Here is a 23,584-nt window from a genome sequence, read left to right as displayed (position 1 = left end):
GACTTGACCCAGTCTGTAAAAGTAGATGACACAATTTTCTTGTTTATTTTCATGGTGTGATGACATTGTTTAATGGGTTTATTGTATTGTATATGTTGAACATTTTAATGGGTTTGGAGGGGGGTGGGGAGGGAAGGTAGGGGGAGAAAAAAGGGGAGAAAATGCCACTGTGTAAATTTAAGACGGAAATGTTTGTAAGTATTTTGATTGATATGGTTCATAGTGTGAAAAATAAAAAAAAAGAGGTCACCTTTGGGACAGAAGGAGCTCAGACATTAAAGGCTGAGATCACACATCAGTTCTGCTCTGGAGAACTCAGATTTCCTCCAGAAATGGGGACCACATGCAGGAAGGCAGCTGGAACTATATGAAAGGAGGAACATGACGTGGGACTGTTATCACTGGGTGACTACCCATTGCTTGATGCCAATCTAGTCAAAGATGCTCAATTCTTGAGAAATACCAGAATGTATTGCACATCACCAGGGCTCAGAGGAAGATCATTCACTGCCTTGGCAAGTGTAAAATTATTGGTGTTCAGGATCTGTCACCCATTGTTGATCAGTTGCAGATCTGGAATCTCCTCTGGCTGTGTGTGCTGCAGCAGAACGTAAGAATGGTTACAAGCCTAGACAGTTTATGGTGAGACTTTATTCTGTCATCCACGGTCCTATGATTAAGTAAGAGAAAGACATGCTGTGATGGCACTTTGAGTCAACCACTCATGCAGGTGTCTGGCTGTTCTGTGAATGTCCCTAGGCTGTATCAGAAGTGATTCTACTGGAATTCTGAACAAGGATTTTGTGAAGGCAAGGCAAGAGCTTAGAGATTGTAGAAATATGGCTGAATGTTTCTGACAAATGGCTTCTCGCCATTCAGATTGTCATCCACTAATTGATGCTGTCATTACCAAGAATATACATGTATCTCTGCAAGTGATTAACCCGGTGGCTTGCCAGATTAGCCGAACATTCAGTTAGCATGACCTCTCTGAGAATGGAAGTAGTTGGATCATGATTCCTTCCATGTTCACCTCATTAAGAGAGGCCCATAAGACCAAGTAATTGCAAAACACACTGACCGGCTGGAATGCACCAGCAGAAATTGTTGAGCCAGTAATAGTAAAATGCTGCTGACTGCTTGCATTATGGAAAACAAAAAATCCTTTAGGCTGCCTTCCCTATTCAGAATATCCATCTGAGTTGGCACCAAAATCCCTGTGGGATAAGACTAACACTGGGAGATGGGCATTTTGAAAGAGTGGGAGAAGAGAAGTTCCTGACAAATATTGTTTTCGAGTTTACATCCTCCGAGCTTATAGTCACAGCTGTATCCTCAAGGCAGAAAGAAATTTCATGGAATATGACCCTGTTTTATTACGAGATAATAAATGGAATCTTGAATCTTGGGCTTCATTTCTTTCAGACCATTATTGACAAAACTGATCCAGACAATTGGGTTGATTACTATAAGTTCAAAAGCCAGAGGACAAGTTAAAAAACATGGAAATTAAAATGGGAAATCAAGAACATTTGTGTTGACTGAAGAGCTATGGAATAATTGAAATTGTTTTGAAATGCTTCAGGGCATAATTAGGTGAATATCAAGAAAAGGAATAAATATGAAGCTAAAATACAGTCATAAAAAAGGATGAAGTTTGTGGGCCTTATCGCTGGATAACCTTCCGGAACCCTTTAAATTTCAGTTGACATCAGAAGACTAAATGCTATATAAATAGTACTGAAATGTTGATTGGATTTTCTCTCTGTCCAAATGTTATGAATAAACTTACATCTCTTGCTGTCATTATTTGTCAATTGAAATGGAAACTGCTGATAACCTTTATAAAAGTTTTGTGCTACATCGATCGACATACTAGGCCACAGCCTTACTTAATAACTCATGGTCTGAACATTCTGCAAGTACCCAAATGAGAAAGCTTGTCCAAGTATTGGAGGTATATGGGAAGTTCACGGTCTAACTGATTCACATCAGCGACTCACTGGTTTACTTCTGCCTCTTTACAGGCTTTTGTGGAAGTCAGCCCGCTCTTCTGAAATGAAATCAGACTGCCAAAGAACGCACAGAAAATATCTATCTTCAAAGCATGCAGGTTATATTATAAATGTTCAATTCGTCTCTGGGAAGTGAGGATGACCAGTCAGGAGATGTCTCAAGCAGACGTCTTTCTGGAGTCTCAGCTCTCACTTCAAAGATACAGATGCTTGCTTCTACATTTATACAATTTCAAATGAGTAAGGGGGGAAAAACGACCCTCACTCTTAATGTTACATCATTCTATATATGAAACAATGATTTCCCAGCCTTGGTATCTGGCTTTTTGGTGTTTACTTTTCATAAGGACAAAATAGAACATGTTCTGGTCTGAGATCACACCAAAAAATACAAAACTAATAATGTTATGCTAACTTTATCTTCCTTTTCTTTGTATCTGTCCTTGCATATTCCCAAAGCATGCTTGCAAGGTCATATTTGCAGCTGTCTAACTGTTTTCAGCCATCTTATGTCACACTAAAGGTTTGCAGCCATCTTGTGTTAAAAGCAAAAGCTTTAGCATTGAGATATAAGTTAAAAGCATTAAAATGTAAGTGAAATATAAATCATTCTTCTACATTTTTGTTCTGCTTTTCCTTTGTGGTCTTTATTGTCTCATAAAATCTCTGCACTGGTGCATTTGGCTGATTTGAAAGTGGCCACGGATGGCCAGGTAGGTTCCAAAACCATGTTACCAAGCAGCAGTCAAAATTTGACAACAATTTCGCGATGTGCTTGATTGGTTACAACACGTGAAAAACACTTTTTCAATGTTTCCATGTGTTCGAGCGGATTACAGTAAATGGACAAAACATTTTTCACCGCAGATGATAATGATAATAAAGTAACCAGAAAACAAAATGTTCATGATATAGTGTCATATTTATTAAGAACCTTTAATCAAGATTATAATAGGGATGGAAAACATCTGGATTTTTTTGGCGAAACATCAATCCTCATTTACACTTGCTTTAATGTCCCCGTTTTCTGGGACTGGCTTTATATCCAACCACCTGCTGATTCGTACTGGTGCTTGTACTGTCATTACCCATGGACCCGGTGCAGAGTGTATCTTATGAAAGGTTATAGATGGCAAGAGTCTAAAGGGTTACAATATCAAAGAAATATTCTCTTCTACAAGTCCATTTGACATTGATAACACTTGAAATATCCAAACACATGAAAACCTTACATAAAACAACAACAGTTATTCCAATTTTACACTTTCAAATAAACTTGGCCCCTTCACATGAAATTTACATAAAGCTGCAGGCAACTACTTGGGAATGTTTGATAATATTTTGAAAATATGGACATTAAAAAGCTAGTTATTCAATTAAAAGTCACCTCGTGTTTAATATCTATCTTCTAATTGATGATAAAAAGTTACCTGTATTTGAAGCAGCAGGCAACAATTAGCTGATTTGTTCTTGATGAATCCTAAAACAATTATTCTTAAGGAAAATTCATGTTCAACAAAATATTGCACAACACTCCTTTGAATACACAGACTGCCAATGTTTCAATATATGTTTTACATTGATGAACACTAGTATTGAATAAGAAAAACTCTATTTTGCTCCATAAAAACATTTTCTTCACCCTTTCTCCAGATGGAGATGGAATTCCTCATTTAACTGAATGGAACAGTATGCTTTCAAATTCAATGATTTACATGGTTCTTTGTTTGAAATGATCTGTTTCTACTTATATCTGAAAGGGAAAAGTAACTCAATTTAAAAGAAGATCCTTTTCCATATTTTGAAACGCAGTTATGTGGCTGTTCACCACTTGTACTTCAGTGAGACCTGGAATTTATCTTTGAACATTTGAACAGATGGCTGATGCCACTGACAGCAAAGACCTGACATTGTGTTCAGCTAGTGAGAATTGGGTGTAAGACTGGCAGCAATGCTGCATGTTTGAGGAAATAGCACAATGTTTACATGTTTGCTTTGACTTTTAGATCAGCGGTTTTCAAACTGCCCCACTAAACTCGCATTCTAACTTAGGTCCTCTGTGATTAGTAAGGGATTGCTTAAGGTGGTATGTGAGCGGAAAGGAAAAGTTTGAAATGCACTGTTTTAATCGTACCTGATTGACTCATTATGTGCACGGTTTCAGAACTCCAAAGGAAATGGGCCAATGACAATTTATCTCAAGCAAAATATTTCAGTCATAATTGGGTCTAGAGCAGTAGTTCTCAATCTTCCCTTCCCACTCACATCCCACCTTAAGGAATCCCTTACTTATCACACAGCACTTATGGCATAGGGATTCCTTAAGGTGGAATGTGAGTTTAGGGGGGCAGGTTGAAAACCACTGGTTTAGATTGACAGTTTATCAGTAAATGAATAATGAAGCTATGGTACAGTGTCAGAAGTTAGTTACACAGTTGATGGGATGTAATATTTGAAAGTGCATTTGTATCCTTGACTCTATGCAAGATTGTTCATACAGCTACCCAGTTCCTTGCAACTTGACGACAGCTTCCTGATCACCCATGGATTTTGACCATTTCTCCACATCTTCTCGCAAGCGTCTCAGTCAGAGAAACTTGAAACTGTGGTCTCTCCTGTGCTGCACCATTTTCCTACATTTCCCAATCTCATTCCCACCAGAATACCCACCAGCACATTTAATGAACCTCCTCCTCTTCAAGATTTACAGACTCACCTTAACGGTGTTAGCAGTAATATGCTGCTGTATTCAATATAAGAAGCAGGCTGCAGAGTTAAACATCACATTTAGTCCCCTGCAAGTGGGGAAGAAGGTTTTATTCTACCTGGACGTAAGTGTGGTACTACTGAAATGCAGGAGGGAATTTGACCGGTTAAAGAGTCTTAAACAAAAAGGAATCGAGTTTACCCTCCTTCACCCGGCAATGCTAAAGATAGGAAGGGCAGGAGGGGAAAGAAAGGTTTTTAGGGATCCAAGAGAGGCAATGGAGTTTGTAAGAACCTTGCCACTACTTTGGGATTAAATGTAAATGTAAATAAGGCGGAAAGAGGGAATCAGGGGAAAGATGGACTGTAAATATTGTAAATGTGAGGAATACAAGGGGAATATGTGTGTGTGTGTTTTCATAGTTAATGTTTAAAGATGAATGTATTTTAGATGTAAGAATGAATACAGGGAGCTCAAGGAAAGGGAGGGAGGTACGTGGTTGATAGGTGCAATAGGCACATCATAAAACGGCAGGAGGATTGGCACCAATAGCTTGGTTGTTGGTGCCCTGGGGGTAAAGGTAAACTGGGAGGGGGAAAAAAAGAAGGGGGAATTTATAAGGTGTTTTTTGTTTCGCTTTCAAGGTAATTTAATTGATGGTACTTTTAGATCTATGAGGATGGGGGGGGGGGGGTGATAAATACAGACTCTGAATGTTCAATTAATGTTTTAAAAAAAGATTATAATGTTTGACAAGTCAATCAAAATTAAAATATTAAAACAAAGAAGTCATGAATAGGACAGAGAAAGGAGAGTCAGTGGATGTTATTCACTTGCTGACTGGTAGAAGGCAAAGAGTGAGACTAAAGGTAGCTTTTCTGGCTGGCTGCTGGTAACCAGTGGTGTTGGGTCTGGTACTTTTTATGCTGATTGTCAATTATTTAGATGATGGAATTGATGGCTTTGTGGCCATTTGAGACGAAAATAAATGGAGGGAGTCTTGACTTGGTGGGAAGAATGGGCAAAGAAGTGGCAGATGGGATGCACCATTGGGAAGTGTATAGTCATGAACTCTGGTAGAAGGAATAAAGTAGACTATTTTCTTACTGGGGAGAGAATTCAGAAAACAGAGATCTGAAGTGACTTGCCAGTCCTTAGGATTCCCCCAAGGTTAACTTAAGGTTGAGTCAATGGCAAGGAAGGCAAATGCAATGTTACCATTTCTATCAAGTGGACTAGATTATTAAGGGAAAGATGTAATACTGAGGCTTTACAAGGCATTGGTCAGACTACATGTGGAGTATTGCGAGCAGTTTTGGACCCCATACCTAAGAAAGGGATGTGCTGGTGTCATAGAAGATCCAGAGGAGGTTTACAAGATTGATGCCAGGGATGAGAGGATTAATGCATGAGAAGTGTTTGTTGGCTCAGGATTGGTACTCACTGGGTTTCGAAGGGCAAGAAGGGATCTCATTGAAACATTCCAAACCTTAAAGGGCCAGATAGAGTGCATATGGAGAAGATGTTTCCAGTGGTGTGATCATCTAGGACCAGAGGGCACAGCCTCAGAATAAAAGGACTTGCCTTTTGAACAGAGATGAGGAGAACTTTCTTCTTCAGAGGGTTGTTAATCTGTGGAATTCATTGTAACATGTCTGTAGAAATCATTCGATTTATTTCAAAACAGCGGTTGATAGGTTTTGATTATTAAGAATGTCAAAGTTTATGGGGGAAAAGGTAGGGAAATGGGGTTGAAAGGAAAAATACATCAGCCATGATTTTAATGGCAGAACACACTTGATAGGCTGAATGGCCTAATTCTACTCCTTTGTCCAATATTCATGTTAATAATTTTTTTTTAAATTTGTGAGTTGCTTTTTGAAATTGCTTGAATCTGATTCATTTCTTTGCACTTTGGCCACAGAAAACAGATGTGTGTTTGCATGTTTATGTAAAAATGATACAAACCATAGAAGCTTCAGAAATGACAATTTTGGATGCCAGATTTTTTTTCTGACCAGCTTCTGAAGCCATAAATACTCCAGTGTTATTTTTGTTCAACACATTCTTCCGTATGTCATCATTGTGTATGCAGTTTCCTTCATCATAGGTGTCTGGGTCTTCAGCATCAGGAAGAAAATAGAGAGGGCAGGTTTCAATTGGTGATATTGTAGCTTCGCAGTCAAAGTAAGACCTCTTCTTACTGATGATGGATGCTTGTCATTTTCTCTGCAACATAATAACATGATTCCAATAATTTCCAAAATGTACTCAGGGCATATTTTCTAGTTCTTCCTCATAGACCAAAACTCTTTTGCCTTTGTCCTTGGAGTTACTTATAAAATGATCATGTGCTATGTCATTAAGCTTGCTGACTGTCTTTGCACAGAGAGTGGTTAGGATGTGAATAGGGTGGAAATGATTGATGCATTTGAGTTTTTAAAAAAATAGCTAAGTGCATGGAGAGGAAGGAATAGACAAAAAATCCTGACCAAGAGCAGTGAAAAGAGGAAAAAACTGCAATATGGATCTGCTGGGCTAAATGGTCAATTATTTTGTGACATCTTTAATAGTTCCTGACTGCCAATTTGCAAATAATATTTCTAGAATATCATTAATAATTTAACCATCTGAAGAGCTGTGCATCAAATAATTGTTAATGATTTGTTTAGTATGCCTGCACCCTAAAGATTCATGAGACAATGAATGTATTTATTTGCTGTTGTGAGTGTTTCTGTTTGTGTAAAGGAAAGAAAGAATTTAGTTGGAATTGGATTTTAAAGACATTTTGTCCTGAAGCTTCCTTGAAACAGAATTACTTTTGGTAAACTTCACTTCATAAATGTGGAGGATATACAAGTATATTTACCTCAAGTTTGCTGACCAATACAGTAAATGGACATGTATCAAAGCAATTTAACTTAAGCAGGTCAACGCGGCAGGGATGCCCACTATCACCATTATTGTTTGCGCTAGCTATAGAACCACTAGCAGAATCGATAAGAAGAGATAATAATATAAAAGGAATAAAAATAAAAGACAGGGAATATAAAATCAGTCTGTTTGCGGATGATGTGATAGTGTACTTAACAGAACCAGAACTATCAATAAAAGAACTATATAAGAAATTGAAGGAATATGGAGAAGTGTCGGGATACAAGATAAACGTAAATAAAAGTGAAGCAATGCCTATGAATAACGCGGATTTCTCAAAATTTAAGGAGGAATCCCCATTCAGATGGCAAACGCAGGCAATAAGATACCTAGGTGTGCAAATAAACAAAAATCTAGGCCAATTATATAAACTCAATTACAATCCACTAATGAAAAAAATTACAGGACGATTTAGAGCATTGGAAAGAGCTACCACTAACACTGATAGGAAGGATAAACTGTATTAAAATGAACATTTTTCCAAGGATACTATACTTATTTCAGGCATTGCCAATACAACTGACAGAAAAATTCTTCAAAGAGTTAAAGAAAATAATAAGGAGATTTTTATGGAGAGGGGGGAAACCGAGGATAGCACTAGACAAATTAACAGAATGGTATAAACAAGGAGGCTTACAATTGCCAAACTTCAAAAATTATTATAGAGCCGCACAATTAAGGTACCTATCAGATTTTTATCAAACAAGGGAAAAACCAGACTGGACGAGACTAGAATTAGATAAAATAGGGGAAAAGATACCTGAACACATATTATATAAATGGGACGAAAAATTGGTACAACATAGAACTTCTCCAGTATTACACCATCTCCTCAATATATGGAAGAAGATTCATGTAGAAAGAAATAAAATAAATTACCAAATACCAAAACTAATATTGACGCAAAATAAGCTACTCCCTTTTACAATAGACAACCTTGCCTTTAGAAAATGGGAAAAAAAAGGGATTAAAAGAATAGAAAATTGTTTTTCAGGAAGTAGATTCTTATCCTTTGAACAAATGAGAGATAAGTACAATATAACGGGAGATACAGCGCTGGCATATTACCAACTGAGATCCTACTTGAAAGATAAATTAGGAAGCAACTTGAGTTTACCAGAGGGAAGTAACCTTGAATATGTGATTACAGATACAATGTTAATCAAAAGATTTATAAAAAATATGTATATTAAACTGCAAGAAAAGGAAAATGAGGAAACAAATGGTAAAACTAAACAAAAATGGGAACAAGATTTAAATATAAAGATAAAAAAGGAAACATGGGAGAAGATATGCTCTGGAACGATGAGAAATACAATAAATACGAGGCTGCGTATGATACAATATAATTGGTTACACAGACTATACATTACACCGCAAAAGTTAAATAAATGGGACCCAACAGTATCTGATAGATGTTTTCGATGTAAAAAAGAAAGGGGAACAACAATTCATGCAATCTGGACATGTGAGAGAGTAGAAAAATTTTGGGATGATCTCAATCAGATATTAAATAAAATAACAGAAAACAATATACCAAAGAATCCAGAGATCTTTCTCCTAAGTAACATAAAAAATAAAGAATTTGGAATTGACTTGGAGGATGCACAAAAAAGATTTGTTAAGATAGCCCTAGCCGTAGCAAAAAAATGTATTATGTCAACCTGGAAATTGGAAGATAATTTGAAAATACAACAATGGTATATAGAAATGAATAAATGTATTCCATTAGAAAAAATAACATATAGTTTAAGAAATAATATTGAAATATTCGAACAAGTATGGGAGCCTTACATTAAATACAATAGCGAAAACCTACCGGGAACAAACATTACCTAAGTTGATGGAAGGAGAAGAAAAGAAAAGAATGGACTCAGTAGAATTTCTGGTGTATTTTTGTTGAATGACAACATTGTCTAACTGAATTAATGCAACCTAGATTGTATAACTAAAATGGATGAGAGGGGGGGGGATGGGGGGGTGGCTTGGGAGGAGGGAGGGGGGAGGGAGAAAAAGTCACTGTAAATGTGTGGAAAAGAAAAAGTGTATATCATGGCTATTGTGATTTATGGTGTGAAAAATAAAAAATTTAAAAAATAAAAAAAAAAAGTTTGCTGACCAATAACAAATTAAGTAAGATGGCGTAAAGTTATAATTTATTGTTCAGACAATTGAATACTAGAGTTATGTTTAAGACAAAGTTAGGGGGACTATTTATTCTATTATTAGCTCATTTGTTTAAAAATGAATTAAATGTGTTGGAAGCAGTTGACATAAGATTTACTGGCCAGAAACCTGGAAGGGCCTAGTATTGTTATGGAGGAAAGGTTGGACAGGCTAATCTTGTATCTATTAAGTTCAGATGAGTAAGGAGGTGACATTGAAATAAATAAGATCATGACGTATCTTGATAGTGAGGATGCGCAAAGGATATTTTTTCTTGACTAAGTACATGGATCCAGGATCACTGTTTGCAAATGAAGGTTGTCCATTTCATTCAGAGATTAGGCAATTTTTATCTTTGATGGTCAAGAATCTTTGGAATTATCTTTATCAAAGGGCACTGGAAGTGGTGTGCACTAGTGATTTTTTAAGGTAGAAGTAGATGTCTTCTTGATGAACAAAGAGTTAAAGTTCAAATTAAATCAGCTGTGATTTCAGTAAATGGCAGAACAGTCTTGATTCCTTTATTCATTCTCTGGTCTGACTACACAGAGAATTTTAAATTTTCATGCGTATATTTAAATTGCTGCTTGGGCTTCTCTTCACATTTCACTCCCTCACTCTCTCTGTAATTTTCTCCAGCCTCAACAGTTACAAACTGATGAAAGACCAAGCAAGCTCGAAGTCCCAAATTATCTACTCCTGCCCCTACTTCTTAAATTCTTAAAACTTTCTGCATATATAATATCTCCTGCTCTTTTCATGGCTTTTCATTTTTGAGAAGCCAATTTATAGGAGAACTCCATGTAAGTGCCTTGTTAAATTAATCCAGACCAGTCAATACCATCTGGGAACAGACTGCTAATTGGAGAAATAGGTGATCCAACAGAGTGAATTTACATTCCAAGATGCTATTTTACTGGATTTCTCATTTTCAAATTAAAATTTCATCAGTTTCTCAGTGGCCCATTGTTGAATTGTGGATAATCTTAGTCCTTGGTTTTACTCCCTTCTCTTTTCCAGCTTTTCCTTTAATTTGATTCTATTTGATTGCTAGCCTTGGCCAAATCACGTTTCCTTTTATTCTGAAGGAGCATGTTTTTAGTGTCAACTATGTAATTCTAATTTGAACATTGGTCATGCCTTCCGAAGAAGTTTTCCAATCTGCCCTCAACAGCTTACACCTCATACCCTGTAATATGCAATATTTTGATTTTTGACCCAGTTTGGAATGAACTAAATCACTTTCAATCTTCATACAAAAATATTTCCATACAATGATCATTTTTCTTTAAATACCTTTTAATCAACAAGAATATTAATTAATCCTTTCTTATGACATGAGATCGACAGAAAACTGCAGAACTCAGATAGGCAACTCGGCCCATCAATCTGCTCTGAATTATTTTTCCATCTAATCTGCATGGCCTCATCATGTCCATAACCATCCATAACTCTTTCATCGATGCACCTTTTCAAATTTCTCTTAAATGTCATTACTAAACTTGCTTCCATTAGCATCTTGTTCCACACTTTCACCACCATCTGTGTGCTGAAGTTCCTTCGAATGTTCCCATTAAATATTTCACCTTTCATCCTTAACCCATATCTTCTCGCTCTTGACTCACCAAATCTCATTGAAAAAATCCTGCTTGTATTTATCCTCTTTATACCCTTCATATTTTTGTATACCTCTATCAAATTTATCTTCTTTCTCTGCCATTCCAGTAAATATAGAACATAGAACATTACAGTACAGTCCAGGCCCTTTAGCCCATGATGTTCTGCTGACCTATATATACCTACTCCAAAAAAACTAAACCCTCCCTACCTCATGACCCTCTATTTTGCTTTCATCTATGTGCCTGAGAGTCTCTGTTCCAGGCTCCTTCACAACCCCTGGTAATGCATTCCAGGGACCCACAACTGGTATGTAAAAAAAAACATACCCCTAATGGCTCCCCTGAACTTTCCTCTCTTCACTTTGTACAGATGTCCTCTGGTGTTTGCTACTCCCACCCTGGAAAAAGTGCTGGCTGCCTACCTTATCTTGGTCTAACTTATTCAACTTTTTGCTATAACTCATCTCCTCAAGTCCTAGCAAGATCCTTAAAAATTTTCTCTGCACTCTTTCCATCTTATTGATATCTTTGCTATAGGCAGGTGAACACAATCCCTCTGCTCTACTTCATTAAAATATTCATATATAATACACAATGAATATTTTAATGAAGTTTAACAGCTATGAGGTTAACCAGCCACGCTATCACAAAGTTATTCAACCCCAATAACTTGAACGTATCTATAGCCAAAGTTTTAGTGACTTAGATAGGCAAAGAATGTTTTCTTCTGGATTCTGTGTGAGATGCAGATGGGCTTACTCCTGTATCATGTTTTGACATGAAAGTGGGTATTCTCTGTCATCTGTGCTAGCAATGGAATAGGGATTCGAGATCAGACGCAGGGGAATGAAACGTTTTCCGTTAAAGTAGTGAAGAGTTAAAGTCCTGAAAATTCCATTCGATTAAATCAGGAACAATGGACGCCCGGGTGTGTTGGAGTCACCTTGAACTGGACGCTGAGGAATGAATCTTCTGCAGAACTGGATGATGGTGAAGAGCGCTGACGCCGCGGGGATCGAACTCGAGGGTGCAAGTTTCCTGCCGGCCTTACCTCGACGCAGTTCCTGTTTGATCCGGAGACGTGGCTCAGAGTCACGGACTCGGTGCACTGCCGGCTGCTGGTGGACAGGGAGCGACGACACGAGCGCTGGAAGCGGCGGCTTCTCCCGTGGAAGGAAGCGCTGCTGCGGGAAGAGCGGTGCTGGTTGCCCACGTACTCCTTGTAGTTCTTGGTCAGCAACGTGTAGAGGAACGGGTTGATGCAGCTGTTGCTGTAAGTCAGACAGGTCATCAGGTAGTTCATGTGGCTCTTTGTCCTCCGGGTCAGCGAGAGACGAGGCTGATAGTGTTCGATCATCTGCCAGATCCAGAAAGGCAGGAAGCAAGTCCAGAAGACCAGGACGATGGTGAAGATCATGTAGAGGACTTTCTGGTTGGGCGAGCGCCTGCTTTGTTGATCGTGAAACGTGGTGACCTGGGACGTCCAGTAAGTCTTGGCCAACCGAATGTACAAATATCCAATGATTATCCCGGGAGCCAGGATACTGGTGGTGAACAAGACGCTCAGGTAGATTCGGTCGCCGCGGCTGCTCCAGGTGGGAGCGCACATCGCTTTGCCTCGGGTTCGCGTCAACCGGATGGTAATAATCATCGGCAGGGCGAGCAGCAAGGAGGTGGACCAAATGGCCAGGGCAGTGGCCTTCCTGTAACGCTTGGACCTCTTGACCGTATCCAAGGGCTTGACAACGGCCAGGTAGCGCTCCGTGCCCATCACGGTCAGCGTGAAGATGCTGGCGTGCATGGTGAGGAAGTCAATGCTGAAGAGGACCCGGCAGCCAATGTCCCCGAAGGACCAGTCTTTCAGAAAGTAAGTGCAGACAATGAAGGGGATGGTGGAGAGATAGAGAAGGTCAGCAAGCGCCAGGTTGATGATGTAGATGGACATGGATGCGGCCGATCTCATGGACTGACACATCACCACCAGAGTGTAGATGTTGCCCGTCACCCCGACGAGAAACATGAGAGACAAGATCGTCCCGATGGAACAGGTCACCACCAGCTCTTCCAATGAATCTGTCGTGGGCAGCCGCTCACTGTCCGATACGTTGGTGGAGAAGGTACTGCTATTCCATTCGGGAAGGTCAACATCAGTGGTCATCTCTCTGGAGAAGTCCTCGCCCCCTCTAATTTCAGCGGTTGACACCAATGACCTGAAAGTGATTTGAAGTTCGTTCTTTGGAAGAAAAGTTTTCCCCCCCTTGATAAGGCAGCATTGGGTAGCCCTTCAGCCAGATCTGAGGCTTTCCGCTGCTATTGACCGGGTATTTAGTGTGGCCGAACGAACCTTGAGGATGTCTGTTTGTGTCCGCGTCTTGGTGCCCGAGCTCAGCGAGTCAGCGCACAGTCCCGGACGGAGGCGGCTGGCCGCTGTTCACAGGCGCGGCTGCCCGGCTCCGGGCTCCCGATGTCTGTGCTGCGCCTTCCCTCTGCCCGGCTGCCGATCTCTTCTTTCTGCCGCAGATGACGCGGGCTTTCGTCAGCTTGGAAAGGCCGACACCGGGAGCCGTGTCTTCCATGTGTGGCTCGCATGGCTGTGTCGGGAAGAAGAGGTTTTGTTGGGGATGGGGCGTGCCGCTGTGCCGCGCTCACTCAGCCCCAGCCGTGGGATGAATGGGCGGACCTCAGGCGCGCAGCCGAAAGGAAATCCCAGGCAGGAAGGAGCCTGAGCCCCTCGTCCACAGTGCGCGTTGCCTCCCCCCGGGACGTTTGGGGACACAGTCCTCTGGATCACTCAGGGAATTCTGCCCCTTCCCCCGTCTCACATTTTCTCAATCTCTTCGGGCTCTTTTCCAATTCCCCTTTGTTCACGATTATTTCCGATAGATCAGAACCATTGGCGGGGTTTTATTGATTGTCGAGAACCATTGGCGGGGTTTTATTGGTTGTCAAGAACCATTGGCGGGGTTTTATTGATTGTCGAGAACCATTGGCGGGGTTTTATTGATTGTCGAGAACCATTGGCGGAGTTTTATTGGTTGTCGAGAACCATTGGCGGGGTTTTATTGATTGTCGAGAACCATTGGCGGGGTTTTATTGATTGTCGAGAACCATTGGCGGGGTTTTATTGATTGTCGAGAACCATTGGCGGGGTTTTATTGATTGTCGAGAACCATTGGCGGGGTTTTATTGATTGTCGAGAACCATTGGCGGGGTTTTATTGATTGTCGAGAACCATTGGCGGGGTTTTATTGATGGTCGAGAACCATTGGCGGGGTTTTATTGGTTGTCGAGAACCATTGGCGGGGTTTTATTGATTGTCGAGAACCATTGGCGGAGTTTTATTGGTTGTCGAGAACCATTGGCGGGGTTTTATTGATTGTCGAGAACCATTGGCGGGGTTTTATTGATTGTCGAGAACCATTGGCGGGGTTTTATTGATTGTCGAGAACCATTGGCGGGGTTTTATTGGTTGTCGAGAACCATTCGCGGGGTTTTATTGATTGTCGAGAACCATTGGCGGGGTTTTATTGATTGTCGAGAACCATTGGCGGGGTTTTATTGGTTGTCAAGAACCATTGGCGGGGTTTTATTGATTGTCGAGAACCATTGGCGGGGTTTTATTGGTTGTCGAGAACCATTGGCGGGGTTTTATTGATTGTCGAGAACCATTGGCGGGGTTTTATTGGTTGTCGAGAACCATTGGCGGAGTTTTATTGGTTGTCGAGAACCATTGGCGGAGTTTTATTGGTTGTCGAGAACCATTGGCGGGGTTTTATTGATTGTCGAGAACCATTGGCGGAGTTTTATTGGTTGTCGAGAACCATTGGCGGGGTTTTATTGATTGTCGAGAACCATTGGCGGGGTTTTATTGATTGTCGAGAACCATTGGCGGAGTTTTATTGGTTGTCGAGAACCATTGGCGGGGTTTTATTGATTGTCGAGAACCATTGGCGGGGTTTTATTGATTGTCGAGAACCATTGGCGGGGTTTTATTGATTGTCGAGAACCATTGGCGGGGTTTTATTGGTTGTCAAGAACCATTGGCGGGGTTTTATTGATTGTCGAGAACCATTGGCGGGGTTTTATTGGTTGTCGAGAACCATTGGCGGGGTTTTATTGATTGTCGAGAACCATTGGCGGGGTTTTATTGGTTGTCGAGAACCATTGGCGGGGTTTTATTGATTGTCGAGAACCATTGGCGGGGTTTTATTGGTTGTCGAGAACCATTGGCGGGGTTTTATTGATTGTCGAGAACCATTGGCGGGGTTTTATTGATTGTCGAGAACCATTGGCGGGGTTTTATTGATTGTCGAGAACCATTGGCGGGGTTTTATTGATTGTCGAGAACCATTGGCGGGGTTTTATTGATGGTCGAGAACCATTGGCGGGGTTTTATTGATGGTCGAGAACCATTGGCGGGGTTTTATTGATGGTCGAGAACCATTGGCGGGGTTTTATTGATGGTCGAGAACCATTGGCGGGGTTTTATTGATGGTCGAGAACCATTGGCGGGGTTTTATTGATTGTCGAGAACCATTGGCGGGGTTTTATTGATGGTCGAGAACCATTGGCGGGGTTTTATTGATTGTCGAGAACCATTGGCGGGGTTTTATTGATTGTCGAGAACCATTGGCGGGGTTTTATTGATTGTCGAGAACCATTGGCGGGGTTTTATTGATTGTCGAGAACCATTGGCGGGGTTTTATTGATTGTCGAGAACCATTGGCGGGGTTTTATTGATTGTCGAGAACCATTGGCGGGGTTTTATTGGTTGTCGAGAACCATTGGCGGGGTTTTATTGGTTGTCGAGAACCATTGGCGGGGTTTTATTGGTTGTCGAGAACCATTGGCGGGGTTTTATTGGTTGTCGAGAACCATTGGCGGGGTTTTATTGGTTGTCGAGAACCATTGGCGGGGTTTTATTGGTTGTCGAGAACCATTGGCGGGGTTTTATTGATTGTCGAGAACCATTGGCGGGGTTTTATTGATTGTCGAGAACCATTGGCGGGGTTTTATTGATTGTCGAGAACCATTGGCGGGGTTTTATTGATGGTCGAGAACCATTGGCGGGGTTTTATTGATGGTCGAGAACCATTGGCGGGGTTTTATTGATGGTCGAGAACCATTGGCGGGGTTTTATTGATTGTCGAGAACCATTGGCGGGGTTTTATTGATTGTCGAGAACCATTGGCGGGGTTTTATTGATGGTCGAGAACCATTGGCGGGGTTTTATTGATGGTCGAGAACCATTGGCGGGGTTTTATTGATTGTCGAGAACCATTGGCGGGGTTTTATTGATTGTCGAGAACCATTGGCGGGGTTTTATTGATTGTCGAGAACCATTGGCGGGGTTTTATTGATTGTCGAGAACCATTGGCGGGGTTTTATTGATTGTCGAGAACCATTGGCGGGGTTTTATTGATTGTCGAGAACCATTGGCGGGGTTTTATTGATTGTCGAGAACCATTGGCGGTGTTTTGCACAGGCGCACAGTGCAAACATTCAAAGAACCATCTTCCAACATTACTATCCACATTAGAGTGCCCGAAAAGTGAGGCCATTGATTATTCGCGAGTCTTGTGCCACTGAGATTACAATATATGGAATAAAATTGTTCATTCCATCCTGCAGGTACGAGTAACACCTTATTGTACTTCGTCGATTCTTGTCCTCACAACAACACGAGGTCGTGTTATTTCTAAACCAGCTCTTGCATCTGACTTTTAATAACATTATGAAACGTCTCTGTCGGCTCCTTCCAATTGGTCCCGTTTGCTTTCTCCACAATTCAAGAAATGCTTCCTGTTTAAACCTGTTCGTTTTCGCCCACACATTCATATTGTTTCATTTGTCTCGGGGCATACAATACTAAAGGCAAAACTGGTCTGTTTCCTGCCCTCGTTCCGACCTCTAAACCTGCAGCACAAAGATGGAGTCACACACGCAGTGCAGTGGCCTTGGCCTGAAGATCCGCGCATCCATTCACTGTAAGCTCAGTAACAGTTTACCCCTCAGAATTTATTCAAATTCACATTCATAGTTGTGAGAAACAGACGTACCTTCACAGAAATTGCTCGAGACAAAAATTGAGAACAAAGAACATTTATTTTACAACAATGCAAAGTTGGGTGCTTCCCCTTACCCTGGGAATACACACAGATACTGGGGCTCACCCAACTTTTATACATTCCATTTCAGTACAGAGATACCTTCCCCCCAACATTCTTCTGCCTCCTGGATTGGTTTAGCATTAGGTAATTCTGCCCACGTGGATTCTAACTTCTTATCAGTTTATGTGTCTTCCTGCAAACTTGTTAGCCTGAGAAGTATCATGTCTTTGTTCTTCACTCATTAATCAATCCCTAAGACTTGCTAAAGCTATCTACTTGTTATCCTGTTTTGAAGATCCTTAGTTTATTACACTTTTACAACCCTTCCTCTCATTCCAGTATCCCTTCACCTTAAGTTAACCCATAATACTTTATTCTTAATTGGCACTTGCTTGACTCCTAACATTCCAGTATCCCTTCACCTTAAGTTAACCCATAATACTTTATTCTTAATTGGCACTTGCTTCCAGTATCTCTGGACTCCTTCTTTTTTTCTTTGGCTTGGCTTCGCGGACGAAGATTTATGGAGGGGGTAAAAAGTCCACGTCAGCTGCAGGCTCGTTTGTGGCTGACCAGTCCGATGCGGGACAGGCAGACACGATTGCAGCGGTTGCAAGGGAAAATTGGTTGGTTGGGGTTGGGTGTTGGGTTTTTCCTCCTTTGCCTTTTGTCAGTGAGGTGGGCTCTGCGGTCTTCTTCAAAGGAGGCTGCTGCCCGCCAAACTGTGAGGCGCCAAGATGCACGGTTTGAGGCGTTATCAGCCCACTGGCGGTGGTCAATGTGGCACTCCTAACATTCCAGTATCCCTCACAATCCACCCTTTTTCTTTAGCTACGCTTAGTAAATCCCCATTCGGTAGTGTTCTGTTAAGCTTGGTCCTTTTCCCAGCGTGTGAGTAAACGAACTGCGGCCTCAGCATCATCAGACGGAGTTTGGGAAGCATACATCATTTGGGTTGTAGTGACCTGCCGAAGGGCCCGTTGGATTAAACACTGCACACAAGTCTTTAGGCAGGGGAGCACCATAATGGCCAGAATAGTGAGTCCAGCTGCTATAAGGGCTATGGATATCAGACTCCAGTTACCAATAAAAAGTCTAGTCCATTCCACACCGGACGGACCAAAGTTGCCCCGTCTGAACCTGGGCATGGGAAGATTTTCGAACTCCTGAAGAAGTGTCTTTAACCGCCTGACCGTTGTGAGCATTGTCCTTAACCAGTCTTTCACAAACGCTGCCTTCAGCAGCCAACGAGTAATCGAGAGCCAGGTGGTTTTGTTGAACTGTGGCTCGTATCTGTCGTTTTTCTTCAGCCCCTAAATTCAGGGCCATTGCTATCTGTTCGGTGATGATCTCCAAGGCTGCCTGGAGTCTGATTAAACGATTTAAATGCCAAGTAGCTTTAGTATTCTGGAGCAGCTTACTTCGTTTACAGCGGGAACTCCCCTTACAGTGGTGGTTTTTTTTAACATTCCGAATGTCTGTGTGACCCAAAGGATGCTTTACAGGAGACCAAGTTGGGGAGGGGTGTTTCTTGTCACTTAACCTGTGAGTTGCAGCTTGTCTGCGAACATTAGCATAAGTATCACTGAGCCTGTGAGTTGCAGCCTGTCTGTGAACATTAGCATATGTATTAACTCTCTCTCTCTGCCACATGTACAACCCTGACTACCATTCTGTCTGTCTTTGTCCCACCATCTCCTTTGTGCTATCCCTTTAAAACTCCTCTCTTTAATACCTGTAGAGGCCAAAATACAAATCAAATCTACTCCTCTAGAGCCGTTCTGTTCCCCTGGTCCATGTTGGGATCCTATATTAACCCATACCCCACTATGACTATACTTTATATCTATGCCCTGTCTACATTCTAAAGGTAAATAATTGTCACCTCTGCTGCCCCTATTCCAGGAGGACTTAATACATCGTGAGTAATTTAGGGATGTTCCAAAAACGGGGAACCAACAAGTAAACAATACAGTAAATGGTAAAAACAACATTACAGCACTTTTTCCCGGCGTAGTGTAACTTTCAGATCAGAAGGATGAAGGACGGCACGCCCGGTGGAGGGTAGATTATCAATGTCTTTAGTCCGTGGATCAGCAGCTTGTTTAATTCGTTGTATATGAGTCCACCCCTTTTCTTTCGTTCGCACTGCAGTGTCTGTAATCAAAAGTACACAATAGGGGCCATCCCAGACAGGTTTTAGTTGGTGATCTTGCCATGCTTTTACATATACCCAATCACCAGGTTTAAGAATGAATAGGATACTCCAGGGGTGGGCAGTAACAGCTGCATGTCTATTTTCTCCGTGAGCGCAGCCTGTTTGGCAGCTGCATCTGCCTGTCTGTTCCCCTGTGCTTCAGGACTGTCACCACTTTGATGGCTCCGTACATGAACTACAGCTATTTCCTCAGGTAATGTAAGAGCATCTAGAGATTGGACAATTAAGTTTTCATGGATCAACTTTTGTCCTTTTCCAGTTATCATTCCCCGCTCTTTCCATATCTCCCCAAAGGTGTGCACTACACCAAAAGCATACTCTGAGTCTGTGTAGATCGTGCCCACCTTGTTTTCTAGACCCTGGAGCGCTCTACAAGATTGTGCGGACCAATGACCGGGAAGGTGACCGGCTTCAGTCACCACTCCTTCTTTCCCATCCACTACACTATACCCGCTATAGCAAGTGCCATCAATGCAACGAGAAGATCCATCAATAAACCACCTTTCACCCTCCTGTAAAGGCTCATCACTTAAATCCTCTCTAATTTTGGTCTGTAAATCTATTACCTCTAAACATTCATGCTCTAACTCATTTATGGTATTGTCAGAATTTGGAGAAACCAAGAAAGCTGCTGGATTGTGTTCTTTATTCGTAATCAGGGTCAAATCATCCCTATCCATTAGGATCGCTTCATATTTTAAAATTCTAGAGTCTGTGAGTCACCTTCCAGAACGTCGTAAGAGAATATTGTGGACTGTGTGAGGGGTGTGAACTATCATCGGGGCACCAAACATAATCTTTCGTCCTTCCTCATCTAAAATAGCAGTGGCTGCGATGGCTTGCACACACTCTGGCCAACCACGACAAACAGGGTCTAAAACTTTTGACAGAAAAGCAACTGGCTGTCTACAGCCTGCCCTCTCTTGTTTTAGTACTCCGGTGGCTACACCTCCTTTCACATTGGTATATAGGTCAAATGGCTTATTTAGGTTGGGTAAAGCCAACACTGGGGCACTAATAATCTTTAATCTCTTCCTCTGTCCAGACAACAGCTTCACCCCCTAGAATCGTGAGTTTATAATAGAGAAATCTGACTAGGCTAGAATAATTTTCAATCCAGATTCTACAGTATCCCACTAAACCAAGGAATTTCCTAAGTTCTTGGGCATTCTTGGGAGGGGGGGGGGAATCTGTACAATACCACGTATCCTCTCTGGTCCTATTTTCCTAGTTCCCTGACTTACCAGATGACCTAAGTATTTAACTTCTGATTGAACAAATTGTAATTTGGATTCGCTCACCCTGAGACCCTTATTCTCCAGAAAATTCAAAATTTCAACAGTATACTGTTTAACTAATTCGTAAGTTTTTCTCGTAATTAACAAATCATCAACATATTGTATCAACTGACAATTCTCTCTCCGAGGAGCCTCATCTAGTATTTGTTCTAAGACCTGGCCGAATAAATTTGGTGATCCTGTAAAGCCCTAGGGAAGGACCGTCCACCGGTATTGATTCTTGCGTCCAGTAAAAGGATTTTCCCATTCAAAGGCAAACATGTCTCTGCTCTCCGTTGCTAACGGACAGGTCCAGAAAGCATCTTTGAGGTCAATCACACTAAACCATTTACTATGTGGATCGATTTTACCCATTATCGTATAGGGATTAGGTACAACCGGGTGACAGGTGAGAATAATTTTGTTCAGCTCCCTCAAGTCCTGCACTAATCGATAGGTACCGTCTGGTTTTTGGACAGGTAAAATTGGGGTATTAAAAGGTGACATACAAGGTTTGAGTATACCATCTTTCACCAACTGGTCAATTACTGGCTGCAGCCCCTTTCGGCCAGCCATCGGAATTGGATACCATTTTCGTCTAATTACTTGTTCAGAATCTTTTAAAGTAACTTGCAGGGGAGGAATATCTAACACTCCTCTATTGCCTCTTTCTGCCCATACTCCAGGATTTATTAGTTCTCGATCTTCCTCGCTTAATACATACAATTGAACCCCGATACTTGATTCCTGTGGTCTGTTGCCGATAGCCAATTGGTCCTGTAAATCTCGTCCTAACAAACAAACTCCAGCTTGGGGAACTAGTAAAATATCCTCTGTTATTATCTTTTCTCTCATTTGTATTCTTACATCTCTTAATACAGGGACTGTAAAGTCTCTTCCTCCTACTCCCGAAATCATCACGGTCCCCTCTATCTTAACACCCTCGGGTGGTTGTAAAATACTAGACCGGGCTGCCCCAGAATCTACTCAAAAGGTCATCTTGTCACTATGGGGTTCTATGCTTAAATTTACCAGTGGTTCTTTACTACCCTCAATTTAGTCTATGTGTCGTCTGAGTCCAGCGTGCTCGTTGAATGAAGTGATAGGAGAAGGTATTCAGTTCAACAATCAGTTTATTACACAGCACAAGAATAAAGCTTAACAGAGCTCTGGTTCAGTCATTAGTTCATAGGTCACCTGCACAGTGAGCTATTCCCCAAGACTGACCTCTACTGTCCAGTCTCTACAGTTTATATAGCTCAACCTTATCATACAGAACAAAAGTTGGCTTCCTTTGCTAGATCTCATTATCATACAGAACAAAAGTTGGCTTTCTTTGATAGATTTCTTGCATAAGATTTATCACAAGTAATTTCCTGCTCTGCAGTTATCTGGGGTGTAGAGCTCCCATCTAAATCCTCAAGGTCAGAATATCCTGTTGTTTTGATCAGAAATCAATTCATACCCCAGATATTTCTAATTATTTCTTTGTTCTCATCTGGCCATATTCTTCTGTTCTACTCAACACCTCCTTCTGTCTTAGCTTCTTACTGATTCCATTCTCTTTGTTTCTGACAGTCTCAGTCAGGATTCTTTTTGTTTGTGCTAATCAACACCTCCTTTTGCCTTAACCTTCCTACTAAATTGTTTCATACATATTCTCTTTTGTATTTTGGGAGCCTGCAATTCTAAACCGACTGTAATCAGCCAACTTTGCTACATACTGTGGCTGCCCCTTACTTACATTACTCTTTCCCTTCACCATGAGGTAAATATTAAATTGTTACATAGTACTGAATTCATGTATACAAACTGAATAGTACATAAGCACATATTCTACATATTTTCTATGATTAATTAACCCCTATATTCCAACACATCAGTGCGTAAGGTCGCGTCTCCCTGGCTTGCATTGGGCATTCTCTCTTAAAATAACGCACCTCCGGACTAGTCAGGGGCACATTTACAAAACCGAGACCCCCCTCCCATGGGAACTTCCCGTAAAGGTCTCATCCAGTTAGTTTCTGGCTTATCCTCTCCTTTATAATGTCTAGGTTCCTGCTCTCTGGGAAATGAATCAAAGGGTTCTGCCCTTTCTTCCCTGAGGGTCTCACACTGCTCTCAATTAAAGTCGCCTCTCTCTCTTGTCAATAGAGGTGGTAATCGAGTACTCTGTGAAGGGTCATCATACCATCCCTACTTTCTTCTCCTTTCTTTAGATGTGGGAGAGGAGGGGAAGGTGCAGAAGGTTAGAGCATAGGGGGGGGGGGGGGGAAGATAGGAGCCGGCATAGGAGGAGCATAAGGTGGAGGAAGGGAATGTAACACACCCCATCCTTGTGTTTCAGGGACAAAAGGTTCCTTATCTTTCTTGCATTCCTTTTCATTCAAAACCAGTTGATCAACCGATCCACTGAGCCAGCAGGCTAGGCTGCATATTCTCTGCTCTCAATATTATCTCTTTGATTTTGATAGAGCCAGATGTTCAATGCCTGACACATCCAGTCATCCTCGGATCCGAGCTTTGGCCAATATACCG

General features: G+C 41.4%; 2 protein-coding genes across 5 annotated transcripts in view; one reads left to right on the top strand and one right to left on the bottom strand.

The window, feature by feature from the left end:
- Positions 1-23,584, top strand: part of LOC138759603 (uncharacterized) — a 374,892-nt gene that overhangs the window by 235,122 nt on the left and 116,186 nt on the right. The window lies entirely within an intron of this gene.
- LOC138759602 (urotensin-2 receptor) lies at positions 2,919-14,170 on the bottom strand. Of its 2 annotated transcripts, none has more exons than XM_069930315.1 (2): positions 12,385-14,170; positions 2,919-6,951 (listed from the first exon to the last, which is right to left on the bottom strand). In XM_069930315.1, exons 1-2 carry the CDS (start codon positions 13,597-13,599, stop codon positions 6,943-6,945), a joined length of 1,224 nt encoding a protein of 407 aa, XP_069786416.1. In that variant the 5' UTR covers positions 13,600-14,170; the 3' UTR covers positions 2,919-6,942. The 2 variants fall into 2 exon arrangements, with proteins under 2 accessions (XP_069786416.1, XP_069786417.1); XM_069930316.1 differs by having other exon boundaries at positions 12,493-14,164.

Source organism: Narcine bancroftii, chromosome 3 (genome assembly GCF_036971445.1).
Source record: "Narcine bancroftii isolate sNarBan1 chromosome 3, sNarBan1.hap1, whole genome shotgun sequence".
Taxonomy (NCBI): Eukaryota; Metazoa; Chordata; class Chondrichthyes; order Torpediniformes; family Narcinidae; genus Narcine; species Narcine bancroftii.
This window is presented reverse-complemented; position numbering and strand designations above follow the sequence as displayed.